Genomic DNA, 22,999 nt, shown 5'->3' on the forward strand with positions numbered 1-22,999 from the left:
CAAAGCACGGGGGTCAGGCAAGAGGGTTGTTATGTCACTCTTTCAATAAAAGGAACAGATGCAAAAACCCACCAGCTTTTCTCCAGGGTTTTCCAAGAACTGCAGAATTGTTGTTACTAAGCAATAGGACAAAGCTCCAACAAGCCTGCAGCAATGAGGTCTTGGTTGGATTTCTTGAGAGATGTATAAAGTTTGACTTAAGAGTAGTTTGTGACTCCAGAAATAAACTAACTGTAACTGAGGTAGATGGTTTAAGTTGGCATAAGCCAACATTGCCAAAACACAATTGTCCTGCTTTCCTAATTCACTGCTGCTGTCAGCCCTTTGTCTATCCTAGCGCAGATGTTCAGGCAGTCCAGTGAAGCTTCTCAGCTGGTGAACTGATTTTTGCCTGTGCCAGTTTTGCCAGGTGCTGTGGCTGTAAAGCACCTGCGCTAGAGCAGAAAAAATGTTTCAGAGGTAGGAAGAATGAGAAGACTGCTTGTTCAGCATCATTACTTGGCTCTAGAAAAACAGTATTTATAGCCTGAATTTCCAGACAGGCATCCAATCACACAAAATAAGCAGAAATGGGAAGATTACAGTTGCCCCAAATTAAAAGGGTTATTTTATACAGTGACAAAAAGACACCTGTGTCTCAAAAGGATTTGACTTGACTTCAGTGAAGAGATCCTTCACTTTTGAAAGGCTGGGGCAGTAAATTGAAGCATACGGTATTATCCCAGAATTAGCCAACAGACCTAGAATCCGCCTAATTGCCCTGTACAGCATAAAAAAAGAAAAGTTTTAAAGACAGGATGACTTATATAAATCAGGATACATTACAGATGGTATCTTCTATCAACAAGGATTCCAATAGATTATAACAAGAATTATGAATTACTGAACTTTTAAATAACACTAAGAAATTAATTACATTATTTTCATATGGCAGGAAGAAATGAAAACATCTCTGTGTTTGCCAAGACAGTGAAATTGTTATTAAACAAGTATGCTGCTAGATTACTAGGCAATCATTACAATAAAAACAGATAAACGAAGAATTTTTATAGACCAGAGTAAGGTCCTTAATTTTTAGCGTTACCTGTTGAAAATTGCTTAGCAAAAATTTTCGACAGTATCAATTATATGTTAGAAAAAAACTCAAACACAGAAAGATGGCACTTCTCTTTGCTGTATTTCTGTTTATGTGACTTTTCTTCAGTACAGATTGAGTAGTAAGGCACACAGATCTGGGTCTTTCAGAGAGAAAGCAAGTATCAGTGCGTTCTTGATTTGTGATGCACATGGTGACAATGGTGGGCTGTGTAATGCTCTGGTAAGTATGAAAGAAAAGAGCTTGTCAATGAAGAGGAGCAGATGGAGTCCAGATAGGACTGAATGAGACTAATTTGAGACTTGCTTAGTAAAAAAAGGCACAGGAGAAAGGTGAAGTGTATTGTACACATGGAAAATGAGAGATTGTAAAACCTTCATGACAACAACTTATTTCAGTTAATTTATCCTTTATTTGCTAAAACTAAATGTTTCCCTCAAAATTTGCTAAAACTAAGTGTTTTCCTCAAAATTCTTTGGACTGGCTTTACAGACCGAAACAGGTGAGGAAGAGAAATGAGCGAAGAAATATTATTTTAAAAATTAACAACAGCAGTTTCTAATGAATGCTTCTAAATTACTCCTATAACCTTAATCAGTGTGAGCACGTGCTATACGAAACTTCTTGTAACGTTGTCTAATTGTTTCTGTTTGCAGAACACTGAATAAATGTTTAAGAAAGACCAAAAGATGAAAAATTACAACTGTTAGGTTTTCATGTGGATTCTTGGATCTGAAGTCATTGGATTTCCATTATATTCATGTAAGGCACACTCTACATTTCAGAAAATGATAATACAACTACATAATTGATTGTTAAATCTGAAATGCAAGCACAGACAGGAACTGTGAGGCATATTTTTGACAAACAACAAATATTGAGAGCAAGGAATTGCTTGAACAGGATTCTGAAGGTAATATAGATTAAGACCCCCAAGTTTTTAGAGCAAATCTTAAAGGAAAACCACTTAATGAACTAATCTGAAGATCTTTAGAGAGAAATTGTAGATAGTTGTTCAATAGAAAATTTTCCAAGCAGCTGGAAGCAGAGAAATGTGCTGGGGTTAATGAGATGAAATTACTTGCTGCAATGGCATTCTGTACAAAGCAACATTCACATTCCACAATTCCCAGGAAATTGTTGTTAAGTCTATGTTTACACTCACTAACCACTTAAATTCCACCAGATTTAGATAGACAAGTCAGAAATTTTCTGCAACAATAAACAATTGGGATTTATTGGCCTGATTTGTCTAATGGATTCTTATCCCTTCTGACAATAAAACTTGGAAAACTACTATATCACTGTAATAAAGGTTTCTCTGTTCTCAAGGTGTGCTGCAAATAATTTATTATAATTTATGTTTGTGCTCTTCTGCCCAGGACAAAGGAAGTCAATCTGACTTGCAAGTTTCTGTGCTATAAATGTGCTTTTACAATTACCACTGGAGTACATTTACAGCAGTGACCCATTCCTCACAAACATGAAGGCCCTTTTCATTGTCAGGGTGTTGCTTAGAGGATTTTCTGAACATCAAAGTTATCCTTTTAACACCCAGTTTTGCCTTTGTTTGCAGTTTCTACACTGTCTATTGTATATGACAGTATATTTGTATATATCTATATATTACAGTATCTACAGACATATCTGATGTTACTGAGATATGTGGAAGCCAGCAGGACTTATTGGCTCTTGTTTCTCTCTTTTTTTTTTTAGATGAAAATGCCATTTTCCATTTATTTAAATGGGATCTATACCGTGGTGAAGAACATTCAGCAGAAGAACATAGAGACTTTATTCTGGGCTATAAAGTACTCATTGCAAATACTCTACTCACTTTTTCTCTCAACAGCAGTGTTGGAATGTGGGATCACTCCCCTTTCTCAAGTTTGCATTTCAGAAGTGTCAACTTCATTTTTCTTCTTATTTTTTAACTGTTTATTAGAAAATGCAAATGTTCTTGAGGAAGGTCATTCTTTGCCTGATGCCTTCCCTCTGGATGGCGTGACACTATGACAGCAGGGTGGGGAAGCATTTCTGTATTTTGAATATATTAACTGCATCCTGCAGATTTTCATAGTTAAAGTGTTTGGAAAAATAGCTACAGAAATAACATATTGTTTCTACAGAGGGGGCATCAACTGCTGCTTTTTATTTTTCACAGCCATAGTATATTATAGTACCAGTGTCTATATATATAACATACACCCCTGTCACTTTGTAAATTAAATGTTTATAAATTTAAAACCTTTAAGTATGTCAACATTTATTTAAATGGTAAGCAGTCTACCATACCCATCATCCCTCCACAAAGGCAACATCTTAATATGCTGTACTTGGGACAGTTTGCAGTGAAATTTCTGCTCTCAGACACTGCTGCCATCTCCAGACAATGGAATGTCATACTGTGATCACTGACCAGCCCAGATATTTGCAAGTCATTTGTGATAGGAGAGGAAGGCAGTTTCATCACCAGAGTGAATAATGAAAGAGATAAAATGTAATCTTGATAGATAATCCTTTTAAGAGGAAACTGAAAGGTGTTTAAACATCCTGCTTGATACTAATAGGCTTTTCTATAGGATTATAAAGATTCCTCTGTACACTCAAAAGCCTCTCTGAGTCTTTTTTTGCAACTATATATTTTTTCCCTCTCTGATTATCAGAGTGAAATCACATACACTTTTAGCAAAAAATATGGGATTTTATAAAGGAAGGTTGGAAAATATTTCGTTTTATTTACTATTTCAAATACATAACGGATTTTTTTAAAAAAAGGTGACCTAATTAATGATTTTCATGAGAGTCAAAAAATGACTGGAATTTCTTTCTTTCTACCAGTTGTAATGAAGGCAAAGAGCCTTTCCTAGGGAACCAAATCCTCAGGTTGAAGCTAGGTTCTTTTTTAAAGGTGAACAGAGGAAAAGTGGCTCAGGAGTTCTCCCTGCCTCAGGTGGCTCATGGAAATGTCAAGCAGAATTGCAGTCTTTTTGTGGATGGGGCTGGAAAGGGTTATTTTGCATGCCAGTTCTTTTCAGTGGAATGATGCAGAAACAATTAACTCTCAGTGCTAGAACTATCTCCATACTTGATCTATACGAATAAAGAATTAGTAACTATGTAGAAATTACCTTCTTTTTCAATAAATTTTTTCACTCCTTACTAGAATAAATTCATGATTCAGTTGAAGTCTGAACAGGAGAATGTGGATGCAGCTGTTGGTCATGTAATTAAAGATATAGTTAAAAATAAATTACTTTGGGAGGAACAGGAAAAATCTGCTAGTTTTTCAGTCTGCTAGTGTTTGTGAGTCCTAATAAAGAAAGTAATTTTCACATTTTTACACGTCTTTTTAAATAGCTTAGTGCAAAATTGAGAACTCTAGATTCATCAGAACAAATATGCTTGCTTACACTACCAGTAGTAAGTATTACATTCTGTTATGGAACTCTGATAAATAGAACTTTGAAATATACACTTGAGATCAGGGTCACATTTTCAGAAGAACAGTCGTGTAATTTGGGCATTTGAATTTTGAAGAAGAATAAAAATATCTATGCAATAATGTCCTGAGTATTAACACAGTATTGCAAGATCTGATTCAGTGGAAACATATGTACATATTTGAGTCCATGTACTTTAACTTATTGTTAGATAAAAATATTTATTTCACTTTGCCGGATTAAAGCCTGTGCTACAAACAAAGCAATCAGGAGAGTCTCTGCAAAGTCAGGTTCTTAGGAGTGTAAGAGTTTCCTGCAGTAAGAATGTGAAGAATAAAGCGAGAGCTGTGGAAGAAAAGAGGGAGGTTGTTTTGAGTTTACAGCAGTTGTAATTGATGTCACATCAATATCCAACATGCATAGGCATAAGCATTAGTAGTGGAAAATATTAAGATACTGGAAATCAGGAAAAAGTCTGCAACAGAAGATCACAACATTAAGTGAAACTATTTTATACAAGAAAACACTGTATATATGACAAGTTAATGGAAGAATAATTTACGTATAGACATTACCGGTTTTGTCTTGCATTCATGACAGAAGCATTTTCTTCTCTTCCTCTTATTTTCTTCTACTTTTATGCTCCTTCCTGCTTTGCTTCTTTTTTCTTCCTATTTAATGTAAAAATTATTTTCCAGTGTGTGAAAATAATTTATGCCATTATGCCATTACTGTGGCATAATGTGCTCCACATATAGTCTTATTATTATATAAATAAATATATAAATATATTTATGTGCATTTTTATTGTGAATGAAAGGAGTAAAACATATATATTGAGAGATGGATGAGCACACTGGAAACTATTGTGAAATAGAAATTATTAAACTCTGAAGATCCTAGATGGGAAGGATGTTGTCAGCCTGCTGGGGGATACCTGCTTTCCTGAGGGAAAATAGCTGTGGGTCCTGAAACTAGAGAGCTACTATAGCGTTCCGCTTTGAAATAAGAGAGACAATACAGAATGCTTTTATGAGGTCAAGTGTTATGTTTCCTGCAGGCTTGAAAACAGAGAGGTATACCGGGATGAAGAGAACAGTGACAAAAATTGCAGAGCTTCAAAGAGGCAACACAGTGTGTGTTTTTCTGTGATTGCAGCTACCCTGCACTTTCCCACAGAGGTTTGTGTGGAAATGACAATCTCTTCTCTCCTAAAAGCCTTTTGCAAACCAGAATAGAAACGGCCCTTTTCCTACCACTCTCCTCGCCTTCTCCATGGAAAGTGAGATTTTTCCAAGCACTTGAGGCAACATGAGAGCAATCACAGAATTTCAAAGAAGAAGGTACTAGGAAGAAAAGCTTCAATAACACTGAAAAATGAATGCAAGTAGCTTACACCGGCCTGTAGTAAAAAACAAGGTGATTCAGCTTCCTCTACGATGTATTTTTAATTTCTGACTTCATGGTTTTTACTTCTATAGCATAGAGCTACAGGGAGAAAAACAAAGCAGTGTATGCAACATCAGTGAAAATGTTACAGTTAAACATTTTATTTCATTGTGAAACAACTCATTCCTAACACTTGACGTGAGATAACAACCTCCTCAGGGGTGATTCAAGAAGCTGCCATGCCTGATAGCTTTACCAGCTTGTTTCAATACTAAGAGTGGAGATGTTTGCTGCATAAGGGATCTGACACCCTCAGGGAAAACGGACACAGAGGCAAAGGGTAGGAGTCGGCTCAGGTCCTGAAAATTATTTGTTGAAAGCAACACTCTGAATCATTCATGCTGACGTTCTAAAAGAAGACAATGTGGTGATCAATAACACCCACGAGGCGTTCACAGGTGGGAACACAGACCACGGAAGCAGTTTCTAGCAATACACAGCCTTGACACACTGCAGTGCCAACACTCTCAAGTGGAGACAACATCGTATTGTTGGGTTTTCCTAGCAATATGTGCATAATTTCCCTATTTTTCATCTTAGCAAGGGTGAACTTATTTTTCCAAAATGCAAGGATTATGGCACTGTTATAATCTTCTACAGATTTTTTGACAGTGTGGGTACAAAGACAGCATGGAAATGTATATTCCTTTCTTCCACAGTGATCAGGGAAGATAATCTGGAGCTGGCTGGTGGAAACGTTTAATTATTTTTTTTTATTTCCCTAGCCCTATAAAAGCCATATCAGACCAAATCCTCAGTAAGTCAAAACTGGCTTAGTTCCACTGAAATCAATGACATTACACAAAAGCCTTCTCTCCTGTATATAGATGTGGTGGGTCTGGCTGAGCAGGAATTTATTTCTCCATAGTAGCCCTCACAGTGCTGTGCTCTGCATTGGCAGCTAGAGCAGCATTGATAACACACCCATGTTTTGGCTATTGCTGAGGACAGCACTGTAACATTCCTTCTTCAGTCGAGAGCGAGATCCTGGGAGGGGACACAAGTAGGCCAGCTGACCCACACTGACCAAGAGGATATTCCAGACCATATGACGACAACCCAGATATAAAAGCTGAGGCAAGGAGCAGGGCCGGAGGCATTCATTGTCTCTGATGGCTGCCTGCTGACAACCATTAGGTGTGCTGGAGTCCTGCTTCTCAGAGAAGTGGCCGACCATGGCTGCTAGTATGGAGATTAACTGCGAGCTCCTGCTTTGTGCGTGTGCACACTGCTTTTATTTTCTTTTTTGTGTCAATATAAACTGCCTTATTGCAACCCACGCTTCATGTTGTTTTCTTTTCCCACCTTACTCTCTCCCCTGTCTGGCTGGGAAGGGGAGGAATAGAGCGGCTGGGTGGACACCTGGCGTTCAGCCAAGGTGAAACCACCACAACAGATATTGCCAAAGAGTCTGCAGTCTTGTTTAGTTGTTCCATGTTTTTTGCTTTCAATGAGTGATATACATCATTTACTCTCTTCCGTGGACCCCAAGGTGGTCAACAGTGAACCCGCGCATTTGCATCCAGTCCCTGAAACCAGAAACAGTGTGAGCATGATGAAGAATGAAAGAATCTGGATCTTATCTAGTTTCAAACCAAAGACAAAATAAAATTAATTAATGTTGAAGATATTATTGAGATTCTAAAACACCTATTAGAGTATGACTATTCCATAAACTTTTTTCAAGGGAGATAAGTAAGAGAAAATAAGCAGCAACTAATTCACTGAAATTATAGTTGAATGGAATATTTATTATTGTAGAATGAATCACATGAGAGAGTTTCAGAAGCAGAACTTGGGAATGGGCCTGTCTTCATACACTTGGTGATTTAATTGAATGTCCAATTGACTTCTAGACTTTTGGCAAGAAAAAAGGGGTCTATTTTTTTCATTAAATATATGAGAATAAGAAATTACAAAAATAAACATTTTGTTGTTTACTAATACTACAAAAACAAATTATTCAATTGTCAATTAATCTGAAGAACCTGATGAAACAGGATGAAAATAACTGAAAAAATACTATCTGATATTAAGTCTGCAATAATTCAAATTATTATAAAAATAGTTTTTAATATTTGTTGGCCATAGACCTCATTCAGTACCCAAATCCTGTATTCAAAAAGGCATTTAGCTCTGTTGGACTTCAAATAAAATGTTAGCGAGTTAAGAGTGATGACATCAGCAAGGAATTTCAGTAAAATTCTTTCTTTCTTCACTTGAGAGATTTCTTTCCATAACTACAATAGCTCTTATACATATTGTTTCACCCATAGATCTTAGAGGATTTGAATAAAATTATTGCATGTAATTAATTGTGTGGAAGATATGCTTGGTCAAACACAAACTGCTGGGCTTAATGTAATGGTATTAAAAATCTTGGAATGTTTTTACTTAGTTTGCAAATGAAGCTACAGAGGATGGAAATTAGCAGATAGAGATGCAGTAAAGCAGAACAGAAATGACACATCTTTCTGCATTGAACACCCTCTGAAGCTCTTGAAGGATTTTATCAGAAATCAACAACTCTAGCAATAAAGTTACCACCAAGACTAGAGCCTCTGAGTGTCTTAGGAAAAGTTAGAGTATATCTCCTTCTACTTAGCAAACTAGTAACTCAGAGGTTGACAAGCAGCACTTGTTACATTGAATTGTGGCAAAGACCATAATTGCTCGGAAGCCGCTGCAGCCGGTGGATCAAATGAATATTGTTTACTGACAGGAGATGTTTTTATTTCATGTACCAAAGAGGATTGCATCACTAACTTTAAAAAGCCCTCTGAACTGTAACAAGCTATCCTGTCAATGACAGCTGAATCATAATTTTGCTACTGTTCACGTATACATGCATATTACAGAGACTAAATAGGGTGCATTTTTAACAATAGGTCCTTGAGTTACCAACAGTCACTTGTATGCAAGCGCTCCCCGTTACGGCTCTCTTCCCATTACTTTGCTAATTTTAACAGAGGAAATCCATGTTGCACCATATAGCAGCTTGTATCAAAACTGATACTAGACGCTTTATGACTAAAGGGGATAGTTCAGGTTTCATGGGTGTTTCCGGCATGTACATCAAGGTACAAACTTCAGATTGTCAGAAATGGTCAGCGCAGCAGGTGGGTTTATGTGTGCAGGTGTCTCACTTTTCCTCTTTGCTTTTCTACTAAGTACTGAAAATGCACGAGTCTCTTTTAGTTAATTCTTATTGTTTTTTAATTAAACAAGAAGTAGCTATAATAGATACTAGCAACTTGCAAAGGAATGTCATGCAAAGTGATAAAAGCAACATAAAGTCTGCTGGAACACTGAAACTTAGTTGCTCCAGGAGATCCTAAATGATATGTAATTCAAGTAGTTTTTAAAAAAATACTATCAGCCTCTAATTTGAAAATAATTTTCTTAATAATTTTATATAATGTAAGGGGTTTTTTTCCTTTGTTTAAGGAAAGTACACAAAAATTTAAATAAATCACATATACATTTGCCCTTTTTCAAGTCAAATTCCTGTTCCAGTATTATCAAAAGATGATCTGAGGAAAAAAAAGACAAGTCTTTCACTGAGCTTAGATATCAACAAAACATATTGTCAATTCAGAAGAAGTTAATATTGTAAGTGGAGCTCTTTCGTGGCAGATAAATAAATAACAGCATCCTTTTTTGTCTGAATAGGAAATTGAGTATCTTAAAAGTACTTGTGGTGGTTTGAAAAAACCTTTTCTCTGAAGTAGTAATGGTTTGCCCCACTGATAATACTGGACCAATCAATAGTCCACGTGCGCCCTACGGAAATTACATACCCACAGAAACGGAAGAGAAGGTGGTGAAGGTAGTTTAGAAGGTAGGTAGCCATGATCTGAGCCACGAGGAGGCAGGGGGCCAGTGAGCCCCTCGGGGAGCCAAGGGCCCCCAGCCCCCAGCTGAGGCTACGGGAGACCCAGTATAGTGTCAAAGTTGGACCGGGTCCCGTAATCAGGAGCTGGAAAAGTTTCCTTACTGGCAGCAGCAGCAGAAGACACTGAAAGCGGCAGCGGAGCAGTCCTGAACAGAGACAGTGATGGCTAAAAGCCAAAAGATAGCCAGTAGCAATGAGATAATGTGAAGCCAGCTGAAAGACACAGAGATGTTCCTGCAGGAGGGAGAGCTGGCAACAAAACAGAGGAAAACTCAACAGAGCTGGTTTGGGGTAAGACTGTATTCTTTCTCAAAAACCAGAGACCTCCTGAAGAGGAGGGGTGGACTTCCAAACCCTTAGGGAGTCCCAAAATGCAGCAGCAGCTAGAGAGAGGGAGAGAGAAAGGGGCTGAAAAACTGGAGTTTGTCCTGAGAGCTGAGCCAGGACAGAATGCGGAGGAGGTGGCCGTGCCCTCTGCTGCTGCTGCTTCTATCGGGCTGGCGAGCTGAGACAGAGCAAAAGAGCTTTGGTAAGACTGAACTGAAAGCTGCCTTCAATGTTCTAACCCAAGAGGAGTGAAGATCTACAAGGAAATCCCCTGAAGGCTCAGGCTCGGGGCTGGCATTTCCAAAAAGTAAGAACAAAAATCCTGACTGTCATACTTAAATCTGCTGCCTTGGGAAAAATGAAGGACACTAACCAGTGCCACAAAAAACTGAAATGAAGGAACTGTGGCCTGAGAAGTGACAGAAAGACTTTTCTCTTTTCTTCTTAGACTTTTATTGAAGGAAAAGAGGAATTTAATTCAATGTAGATATATATATATGTGTGTATAAATAAACCTTTGTAAATATTTTCCCCTTCCCCCAATAACGAATGGTTGTGTTTTGTCTGAAAGCTCTCCACATGAGGTGAAAAAGATATCAAGTCCATACCATCACTAAACCCTCTCACAGGGGCAAACTGTGGGAGGGGGGCTTGAGCTTAGAAATTAGATTTTGGGAGTTTCAAACCACCACACTGATTTATCATAGGAGAGAGAGTTAAGATTGGGTATATAATGTATTATAATATTTATTTGTGGAGTGATTGTAATATAATTCCCTTCTCCCCATATTGAGTGTTGTGTTGTGTCTGGAAAACCTATCTCACACTGGGGTAAGATGTGGGAGGGAGGTTTGGACTCAGAAATTGGATTTCTGGGGGTCTCAAACTATGACAAACTATTAAAATCTTAGTTTGTAGAAAAACAAGACTCTAAATTGTTTCATATTCACTAGATGCTAAAACAGTTTGATTGCTATTGGCCTTCAGAGTACACTGCATTTAAAGAAAGGTCCAGTTTTAACTGTGATCTTCTATAGACATCCTGAACTCACAACACGTTCCACTTTCAGCCCTTTTCTTTCAGCTCACAGGAATCTGATTTAAAGCAGCTTCTACTTCAAAGATTCATTATGCAATAGACACAATGATTATAGTACTATCAGTCTCATTCATTAGAATAAACTAAATAAGTTGCTTCCACAGCCTATGGACAATCTAATAAAAATAATGAAAAATATGGGAGGAATACTTTCCATTTGGGTTGTGAAAAGAAACTGATTTTGAATTTTGTGTTATACAAAAAACAAGTTTAAACTTTCTTCAGAGCATAAAACCAATTAATAATAGGTGGCAGAACATCTAACATTTTCTCATTAATGAGAAGTTTGCAATGTTCCTATGTAAAAACTAATACAGATGGATTTGAAGCAATTTTATTGATGTGACTAGAATTTGGAGAAAGATTTAAGCCAAGCATCTTTTCCAAGTAAGGCTTGAGAATGCACATTATAACCAAAAGAGACATAAAAAAATCTAATTAAGGTGGGCTGGGTGTTATGAATGAAAGTTTTGTATCTGTCCCTCAGCCTCTTCAGACACTGTGTTTTGCCTAGACATAAGTTCTATCACGTTGAGCAAAATTTTATTGAAAATAAAGCCATATTTAAACTCATACTGCCCCCTCTTCTACAATCAAGTTTAATTCTGAAAATCTCCTAATGCTCTGGAACAAGTTAAGCCTAACATAAGCTATATAAGTAGCATTAACCTAATTTTACATATCACTCCACCCTGACTTGTAGATTCTGAAGAGGTCATTTAAGCATCTCCAAAAAGTTCTCCTTATTTAGTCTTATATCCACTTGACAATAAGAAAATTGAGTTTTGAGAACCACGTTTACATCCTCAAGTACATAAGACCATTAACCTTTCAAGTGGGATTTTAGTAAAACCTTAATTTTTCCCACACAGTCCCATGACATCAACACTGAGTATTCTTCATACTATGGCCTCAGGGAGGTGGGTAGTGAATCTGGCTCACTCAGCTTGTATGCTCTATGATTTTCATGGTACAAAAGATCTGACATGGACAAGACATCTCCTACTGCTAATGTGTTTGAAGAAGTTGTTTCTTTAAATGAGTGACTAAATCTAGGAAGGTATTCCTAGGTAGGATTATTAGCTGACATGTGCTTCTCCACAGACTGAAGGTGCATGCTTACACTTCTCCAAAAAGGAGAATATTTGATTTTGCACTCACTAAACATTGAATTTGCTATACTAACCATAGACTCTGATTTTTTTTAGCCTAGAGGCTACTCTTCTACCAACTGTAATGTTTAAATTTGTTTATGAAACTGTCCTAGTGGACCTATTAAAAACTGAGTAAATTGCAAAATCAGGAAAAAAAAAAAAAAACACCAAAACTCCACAACCACCAAAACAAAAGCAAAACAAAACCAATCAACCAATTAAAAAAGAAGATAAAAAAAAAAAAAAGGCAGAAAACACAACACAATAGAAAAACCCCATAACAAAATGAACAAAGGTAAGGTCCCAACACCACTGATACCTTTGTGATGGGTGGAATACAGGAAGTCCAAGTGTTGAGCTGATCAGATGATTATAGTTTAGAGTTTTTAATGTCGGGATTTTAAAAGAATGCTAGAAGTATATTAGGTATAGCCCCCACTGAATTTAATTAAGTAACTAATAATAGAGTGAGTCAATTATTAATCACACCTGTATTTCATAGCATTTAACGGTATGATTTTATCACTGGTGAGAAATTAAGATTAAAGTGTCTTATTTTATATTTGCTATCTATATTTCAAAAGACCCTTCCTTTCCTCCTAGACCTTGACACCTTCGTACAACCTCTCAGCCTAGACAGGTAAATAAAGAGAACGCTATTCCCAATATAGCATGTTTAAACTCAACTTTTTTGTTGCTATTGCTTTGATAAATCTCAGCTGAAGGTTCTTTATGTGCAACTAGAATACAATGCCTAATTCAGCACTTGGTAGCACAAGCATAATATGTGATTTATTCCTCTGAGGTGAGAATCCATTCCAATGCATCACAATGAACATTTCTACATTTAAACCAGAACATATTTCATTCATCATCCTCTGTTATTCTGATTTCGTTATTTACTCAAGTACCAGATATGAACATGTGCAAACCTCAGTAGTTTAGAAGCAAAAAAACTGCAGCACCAGAGCAAATATAAACATTCTTTGTTGAACTATGCTGTGTAAGAATATACAGAAATAAAAATACATGAAACATTAAGATTAGTAATAAAATAATTGCAAAGTCTAAGTTGAATTTGTGATAAGAAATTACTTATTTTACACATTATTTTGCAAGGCATTTTAGAAGCAAAACAAGATCATTGTACATTTTTCTGGCCATAAAGTGCAACAACTGTGCATTAGAACATTTACGTAACAATCTTGCATCAGCTTTCTTTTGACATGCATTTTTTTCCAATTTTTGTTAAAAACTGATGAGCAAGGACATAAAAACCATTGTACAGTGATCTTTCACCAATAGATTAACATGATATGCACAGACAAGAAGTTTTTTGTAATAGATTCTAAGTAGGCAATTCTTATTCAAAGAGAAGCTTTGCCATAAAATCAGGCTAATTTATTATTGCTTACCTTAAAAAAAAATACATCTATTATCAAAAAGATGTAAATGACCTTTTCTCATAACCTATCTGTGTAAGTTTAGCCTTGCTTGCCTAAACTAACAAATTAAATTTGCTCTTGTATATATTATAATTACTAGTATTATTGAGAAAGGCTAGATCATCATAGGGAAAATGCTTTGCTCAGTTTCAAAGTCTCAGCACAATATTCAAAATTCCCATGAAGATGAGTAAGTGAGGTGAAGATTATAAAGAGCAGTTAAGATTAAATCAGAGCTATATTTAAGGCCCAATATAGTACTCAGCAGATTTAAAAAAAAAAAAAAATCAACCAAAAACCCCCCACAAAAACAATGAACCAACAAACCAAAAAAACCCACAGACCTTTTGTCTGAACTCTTAGCCACAGATCACTTAACTCAGACATAATGTCCTAAATAACACTCCACCAATGACATATTGCGTAGGGGAGACGCGCTTCTACAGCGTTTGGAAAATCAAGCATCTCTTACAGCTCTGTGGAGACCTACTTCAAGTGAAGGGTTAAAAATCACTCTCACATGTACTGTTAGTAAGTTGGAAAAAAATGTCCAGAATAAAGCTTAATGTTAAGCAACTTGATCAATCAATTTTTCTAACAAAGTTTGGAACCACAGCACAGAAAAGGAGACAAGCTCTAAATAGTACTTAAGAAATTAAGTGTAACATACACAGGGCAATAATATTGACTTCAGAAGGCTGAACTGAAGAAAATAAAGTTGTTTTTTAGTCTCCCTTCAGTCAGTGACATTACCCATGGAAAAAAGTACACTGTGACATGATGCTTTGTACTAAACTTTCAAAAAAACACTAATGAAATACTAACTGGAAGACACTCCCCACAAGAACCAGAGATCAGAAACTACTTTATGCTCCATCCTGAGAGTCTGTAGTCCCAGTTCTAACTCTTCTGTAGAGTGAAGTACTGTTTGAAATACAGATTACAGAAATTTTACCTGCAATTGTTTCCATCACCTTCTACAAGAAACTGAAGTAGTCTCATTTGACTGCCAATATCCAATAATTGGATCAGGCCAAAGTAATCCTAAACTGCACATGTAAATGCCCATCGATGTATTAAAACTATTGTCTGTTTATGTTGACTACAGCTTACAATCAGATGTATAAATGGATAAATAATTAGAGAAGTCAGTTGGCAGCATACGCTACTCTCTGTTTTGTACTTTAGCTACAGTCAGTAGAATGTATTTTAAAATAAGCATGCTTATTTTATCAGTGATTCAGTGTCTCGGGTACCTCTAGCTTCACACCTACATGTGTATAATTTTACACAATAACATAGTTACACATTTACAGTAGGCACAAATCCAAACCAGTGAAGAAAACAGACTTCGGATCAGGTTTCCACTTTGAAAGATCCATTATGTTTATTTAGCTAATATTTTTAAACCCTTACTTGACCTTTTAGACCCTTACAGTATGCTGCTGTATTACAGAATTATAAGCAATTAAACGACCCAGTTATTTATAAAGTCATAGAAGAAAGCTGTGCTCTCAGTCACTTGAGAAGAGTAATGATTGCATTTACATTACATTGACTGTTTAATTAGGAACTTCAGTTACTCATTTACTAAAGATATACTTTTCACCTATTCCTTTTGTCCCATTTTTTCTTAGATGCAAGTTTAGGGCAGCGAATCACATAGATGAGCACAGTTACTATGAATTTACATGCAGAAGTAAATATACTGGCATTGATAAAATATGGAAATGGACAATTTTGCAGTAACTAGTGAAAGAACAGTTACTGGGTGTATACTTAAATTAAAATCAAATATATTCTTATTTTTAAAAACAGACAGATAGAATCTGCATATCTAAAGAAATCAGAAATTTAATTTGATACTGCTATTCCCATATTACAACGAAAAGAGAAATGCATGCTCTTATAAATATCTCGATTTTACTACATATTTTTGGTAGAAATTAGATTAAAATACGTGCATTTTCTCAACTGCAATTTTAAAAGTGGATTCCCTTTTTGATGTACAATCAAATTCCATTAATATGAGTTATTCCCATAATTAGGAAAATATATATGTTCCTCAATTATTTTTTTTTTGGTTGGTATCCAAGAACAGAGAATACCAAAAAGGGTACTAGTTTTCATATATTAAAAGATTGCTTCAAAAAGGAAAAGAACAATCCTTTCTCCAGGTCTATGACAGGAAAGATGGGAAAAAACTAGTTTCAGTTGTACCAAGAATTATTTGGGGTAGAAACCAAGCAAAATTTCCCAGTCTTTTCCCACTGGGAAAAACATCCTATGTAAGTTGCAAAATGAATGTTCTCAGTGCAAGCTTTTTTTTTTTTTTTTTAATTGTTAAACAAGTCAAACAAGTCTGTCAGGAACAACTCAAGACTGTTGATTCTGCTTCAAAGCAACGATACAGAACGATTTCTTAATGTCACTTATAGTCATGCTTTTCTATGACTGGAAAATATCCCCTGTAAGAACTTATTTTAAGTGAAATAGACCTACAAAGACGTTATAACTGTAGCCCTGCTTAGCATCCTCTGACAATGTAAAAATATTGCACTTTAGACAGGTTCATTTTGTTCCCAAAATGAAATTAAGTCAAAGATGACAATTTTTTTCCTCTGGAACACAAATTTCAGAATAGCTTGTGCCAAATGTGGGTAAGGTTATCTGCTTTTTTATTTTTTATTCCAGAAGCAAAAAGGTCTCAAGTGTACTGCAGAAAATCAAACTTTCAAAAAATGCTAAATTATTACCAGTTCCACTGCATAACCAGCATCTGTTCTCATATAAAAAAATAGTGTTCGCATTAAACTTTATTGCACCATCTTTTTTTTTAAAATATCCCCCATTTAAGTCAAATATTAAATTATTTTTATCAAACAAAATATAAGGTCTTCTTTAAAATAGCAAGTAGATACAGTGTAGGCGCTACACAGAAAAAGAAGTCTATGGGAATGATATACATCAAATCAGAAATGACAGAAAACAATCATTATGTTCTTTTCTATGATTAAAAAAAGATTGCAAAAAGATTGTGTAGGCTATTTATTGTATGCATGAAAAGCATCCGTCCTCATTCAAGGTGTTGAAGCAGGCGACATCTTCAAGCTGTCAAGTGCTGCATGAATTCTGAAGTGCAACCTGGACTCCATAGAGTATTCTTTATAGTTGTTTCTGCAAAACATACAAGTTATTTAAACAAAAAGATGCTTAAACTGGATTATTTCTACTTCACACATGCAAGGAAGTACCGAAGTTAACAGCCTTCATTCCTTCAAGAGGAAACAGAGGTTGACACAGATACAAGTTACAAGACATTGAAAGCTTCATCCACAAACTGAGCAGATAAGCCTTATATCAGTAAAAAAATTAAACGTCCTGATAAACTGAACCCATGTCTTACATCACTTTCACTTATTTTGGTCCTTTTAACAGTCCTTCCAATTACTGAAGTTTGCTGTAAAAAGACAAGTCAAAATACTACAGAAAAGTAAGGCTGTTAACTGAAAGTGTATGTTCTGCCTCAAAACACAACTCAGTCAGAGTAATAAAACACAGAGAAACCACATTATGTAAACGTACCCCCCATCCCACACCCTCCCCCCAAAAAAAACCCCAAAAGTAAATACAAACTGCACTGGACAAAAAACTATGTTTCTAAAAATGCTTTTGTTTCTAACTCACATTTACAACACCGTTGCATGATTGGTACACTTCTCTGTACACGCAAGGGACATTCTACCCCATACTACAATCTACAGATGATGCAAACATGCTGCTCCTACAGTAAATTTAGCTTCAGCTGCTCTTCTGTGACAAGATGTGAAAGCAAAAAGGTGTGTGGGCAGACGTGTACTGGCTTTTAATCTACTTCTCTAACACCTTTAGTGCAGCAGGTTTAGGCCTCGCAGCTGGTCTCTGGGACAGAGTGGTACAGATCCTTTCTCTGGACTCTCCAGCTCCATCCCATGCATGCAGTGGAGCTTCAGCATCTCCATTGTAGCCCAAATGAAGAGGAAATATTTTCCCTTAATACTGTGTCTTTTTTGATTCTCTCTACACTGTGTCTGAAGGAGAGAGTTTCATGAAAATGCAAAATTCAACTACTTGGTTTGGACAAGTTGTCCAAACCAAGAACATGGATTTATAATGAGTTGTATTTTGTAAAGAAGTTGTCAGGAGGAAAAAAAACCACACGCCTTCATTGCTACAAATATTCAGCTATTCTTAATTTACAGGGTAATAAAGAAAATAAATCCACTTACTTTGCAGTTTCTATGTATCTTATTGCTTTTTCTCTTTCATCCTGTTGTTTGTACAGAAGACCTAATTCATATAGGGTGAACGGCACCAAGTAACTATCGTATTTTATTTGCTTCTCACTAGAAACCAGAAAAATTCAGAAATGGTTACTTACAACCTTGTCTCAAGCAACCAGTTAACTTCTAAATGCAATCACTGCCTCTAAGAGCGTGTAGCCAGAGAAAACTCTCTGGAACCTTTTTTACTGGTTAGCTCTGTACACAGTAATTATACTTCTACACAGTTGATGTAAAATACTGCCAACGTGACCTTCTAGGAGTACAAATTTATCTTTCCTACCTTACTTTTGTACTGTCGTATGTTACCCAAGCTACAACAAACAGAAGACTAGGATCCTATTGTGTGACATACAGATAAAAAAAAACTCCCAACCATTCAAAGCCCTACCCTGAGATAAAAACATTCTTTAGGTTATGCAGTATAATACAAATATTGTATTTCCACACAGAATTAAGACTGCTTTACTCTAGCTTGTCTGAACAAATTGCAGAGAAGTAAGAAAATTCACCTTTTCTTCAATTCAAGAAATTTTCAGAATTACTGAAGGCATCTCTGAAGATCATCTAATCCAATCCCCTGCTCAAAGTAATGCCAACAGCAGCAAACTGTCCAGAACTTTCAAATATATTCAAGGATGGAGACTCCAGTCTGGAGTCTGCACAACCTGTGCCAGTGTTTGACCAACTTGACAGTAAACTAAAACAGACAAACAAACAAACCAAAACCCACCCCCTTATGTTTAAACAGTATTTCCTATATTTTAGTTCTTGCCCATTATCTCTTGTTCCATCACTGGGCACCACTGAAGAAAGTTCTCTCCCTCAGTCTTATGCACTCTTTTTAGGTCTTCTCTTCTCTAGGCTGAACACTCCCTGATCTCTCAGCTTCTTCTTATAAGACAAATGCTTCAATCCTTTAATCATCATTGTTAGACTTGTTCTAATGTGTACGTGCCTCTCTTATAAGTAAGTCCAAGTCCAGAGATGGTACTCCAGATGTGGGCTCACCAGTGCTGAGATGGGAGGAGGATCACCACCCTGACCTCCTGAGGACAGTCTTCCTAATGCAACTCAGGACACTACATTGCAAAGGCACATTGCTGACTCATGGTCAGCTCCAGGTGGAATATGACACCCCGGATCCCTGAGTCATTTTCTGACAAGCTGCTCTCCAAGCAGTCAGCCTCCAGCCTGTGCTGGTGCATGGGGATATTGCTCTCCAGGGGTTGGAAATGATTCCCATTGTGGAACTTCATGATATTACTGGTAACCTATTCCTCCAACCTGCCTAGGTTTCTCTGAATGGCAGCATATCCTTCTGGCTTATCAATTACTCCTCCCACTTTGTATCAACAGCACATTTGCTGAGCTTGCATTTTGTTCCATCATCAGCTTCTTAATGATGATGCTAAAAACTACTGGTCCCAGCACTGAACTCTGCATTGCTCCACTGGTGACTTCATGCTGCTTATCACAGCCCTTCAAAACCAGCAGTTCAGTCAGATTTCAACCCACCTCATCATCCACTTATCTAGTTGATATTTCCATCAGTTTCTTTGTGATGACATTGTAGGAGACTCTTAAAAACCTTTCTAAAGCCAAGATAAAGAACACCCACCATCTACTGAGTCATTCATCTTATTGTGGAAGACTATAAGGATGGTTAGGTATTATTTCCCTTTCATAAATCCATCCTGACTACTCCACCTTCCCAGGGACTGATGAGAATTTGATTGGCCTGAAGTTTCCCAGATCCTTCTTCTTGCCCTTCTTGAAGATAGAGGTGACATTTGTTTCCTTCTGGTCTCCATGAGCTTCCTCTAATTGCCATGACCTTCCAAAGATAATGGTGTCACAACGACATTGGCCAGCTCCCTCAGCACTCATGGATATATGCCAATGTCCTATATACTTAGATACATCCAGTTGCCATGAACATACATATGCCTAGTCTGTTCACACTTCTCCTAACCTGACCCTCCTCCATCAAGGGTAATTCTTCCTTGTTCCAGACTTCCCCATGGGTTTCATGGATCTCAAACTCCTGATCTTGCCACTAGAGAATGAGGTGAAGAAGATTATAATGTATCTTGGCCTTTTCTGTGCCTTTTACAAGCAAATCTGATTCTTATCTGGACAGAACAGCATCAACCAATACTGCAGAACAAAAAAGTTCTTAACAAGTACTGGGAAAGCTCTCGATATTTTCAGCAGCACTTCTACAGAGGCACCTCATCCATCAAGACAAGTCTTGATGAACAGAAAGCATGTCTTTGAGCAGGGGGACTGCTGATGTGATAAATAGTCTTAAAGCACTGTAGCAGCCCTAGACATGTAGAAAGTAAAGCTGAACAAAATGTATTTAATTTACCAGAAACCTTCTCCTCCTCCCCATGCAAAACAAACACTTTATGAAGAACTGTTGTCTTTAAATTTTTTTTTAATATCTCAGCTCTAAAAGCCTACACATTGCCAACTACCTTTGGAACAAGATTTTCCAGAAATACCATTCCTTTAACTTGCAATCAGTCAAAACCCACTGCTTTGTAATTTGCAAAGTGTTTGACTAAACTCACACAGGATCTTAAAAATGGCAAAAGAAAACAAAATGGCAAGAAAATAAAAACATACAATACAATTACACATAACAAATTCTCCCGAAGTATTAAATTTTGTAAATTACTTGTTAGAAAAATTGCTCACGTAAAAATGCTTTTTCAGCCCAAATACTTTAAAACCTATAAAAAGTTTACAACTACAACCAGCACATGACTCATGTTTTACAATGAGAAGTTATTACAGGAGACATGGATCTGACACCTAAAGTATTTCATAAATCTGTAACACAGGAAAATCAAGTTTTCAGCTGAAACAAGTAGCAACAACAACTTCTCATCTACATGGGGAAGCATTAACTACTAAATCCTGAGAAAAACCCCAGGAAACCTAAGTGAATTATCTTTACTTACTGATAGTTCTGCAAGTACAATTCCAAATACATTTGCATGTGTTACCCAACAGTTTGATTTATGTGGTCTAAAACACAACATATATAAAGCTATATAAATGCTACATTGCCACAGAAAAATACTAGCAAAGTTTTGTGGTTCTCTGACTGCTTTCAGAGGTATTTTAATTTCAGGTCTTTAAAAGGATGCTGAAATTTAATTATTCAAAATTCTAACTTGACAATTTCTAAGAGTATCAGAAATTTCACCAAAAGCTTTAAAATATAAAGATTTAAAGTTTATTTCTGTTACTATTTTACCTTTGAATTACTTTACTGAAACACAGTTCAGCTTGCATGAGTCTTCCCAAGTGTTTCAGGCACAGGCCCTTCAGTAGCTGTAACATGCACACATCATCCACATAATACTCATTGGGATCTAACAGGAAAAGCAAGATATGTCAAACAATTATAAGACACTGTGAAAAGGAAAATTAGATTTTCAGTAGGGAATATGTATTCAGACTCAGGATGTTGTTTCTTATGTTTTACACCCCAAAATGTACAAAATCTTCATGCATAATTTAAAATACTGTCTACTAAAGAAGATGTGTCCAAAACATCTGCATCTTTCTCTTTAAAGAGAGTCAAAGAATAAGAAGAAATTGAAACAGTCAACAAACAGGCACAGACTGGCATTAAAGATTTCTGTACTTGTAATATCTAAACCTACAGTGAGATAGGAACCACCACATTATCTTAATAGCTTCCCCTGTTACAGAGCACTTGCAGACCTCCAGTAGCACCAGTAACATGAAAAAGCACAAAATCACACTATGATTCTGTCCTATAGAGCTTTTCAGAAGCACTATTTTGCAGTACAAATTCAAGAAACCATAGTAATTCCATCATCTCTAATGATTAAGAAGACTCAGTATAATGAATAACATTTGAAAAATTCAATGAAGTTTTACCTTCAGTAAGACTAAAAATACCAGTTGAAAGAAGGTTTTTGAATCAATTCAAAATTTACTTAACAAGTGTGGTCCTTTTTTGTTCCCTTAGTTTATAGCATTTGCTGTGTGCAAGGAGGGAAAAGAGAGGAAAGAAAACACATATGGATAGACAGATGGCGGCACATACATTAACAATTCAGGAAGCAAAACATTCTCCCTTCAGATCATGTTCTTTACAACTAATTACCAGCTCCCTAAGGTCACGTTAATTTTTTTCTTAATAGTCTGCCAAAGAAATCCTACGTAAACAGTTCTGAAACATGCAAGACTAACACATTTTAGGATTCAACAAAGTGCTTTACCACTACATTCAGGCTTATTTCTGTCTGTGTTTAAACCTAGAAAGTCTCAATAGATAGAAACTCACACACTGAGCTTTTAGTGGAATGCAGAAGCACAGCAGATAAGTACTTTCCATTCTCTCTAGCCTGTTTTGCTAGGCTAAGGTACTCACTTCATGTGACTGTCTCCTGAAGGACTTATTCATTGAAATTACTGAGGGCATGCACTCATGTCAGTAAAGGCTCGCCAGTCTTTAACAACTACAACTACTATCTCCCTGGTATTTCCCAAAAGAATAAAAGCTAATATGCCAAAACAATAACAGTAAATGACAATAAATGCACAGATTTAGTACAGACAACCTAGCAATCAGCCTGGGAGAACCATCTTCTTGCAGTCCTCTACACCAGAGGAAGTATCACTATCCAAATTACTAAACAAGAAACTATTTAATTTTTCTTGGAGTTACATATTCCTTTTTTATACTTTGGAAATTACAACAATGGAAAAATAAGATTTCA

The 22,999-nt window shown here is 36.4% G+C and overlaps 1 protein-coding gene across 5 annotated transcripts in view; it reads right to left on the reverse strand.

The window, feature by feature from the left end:
* Positions 1 to 13,229: 13,229 nt before the first annotated feature.
* The window catches only part of TTC39B (tetratricopeptide repeat domain 39B), an 82,408-nt gene continuing 72,638 nt past the window's right edge, over positions 13,230 to 22,999 (reverse strand). For all 5 annotated transcript variants that reach the window (XM_039385640.1, XM_039385643.1, XM_039385644.1 and 2 more), the window contains 3 exons: positions 21,502 to 21,619; positions 18,177 to 18,293; positions 13,230 to 17,085 (listed from right to left, as the gene is read on the reverse strand). In XM_039385640.1, coding sequence (XP_039241574.1) covers positions 16,989 to 17,085; positions 18,177 to 18,293; positions 21,502 to 21,619 — 332 coding nt within the window. In that variant the 3' untranslated portion in view covers positions 13,230 to 16,988. The remainder of the gene's footprint in view (positions 17,086 to 18,176; positions 18,294 to 21,501; positions 21,620 to 22,999) is intronic.

Source organism: Pipra filicauda, unplaced genomic scaffold, assembly GCF_003945595.2.
Source record: "Pipra filicauda isolate LSUMZ 115617 unplaced genomic scaffold, ASM394559v2 scaffold426_size588282_pilon, whole genome shotgun sequence".
NCBI lineage: Eukaryota > Metazoa > Chordata > Aves > Passeriformes > Pipridae > Pipra > Pipra filicauda.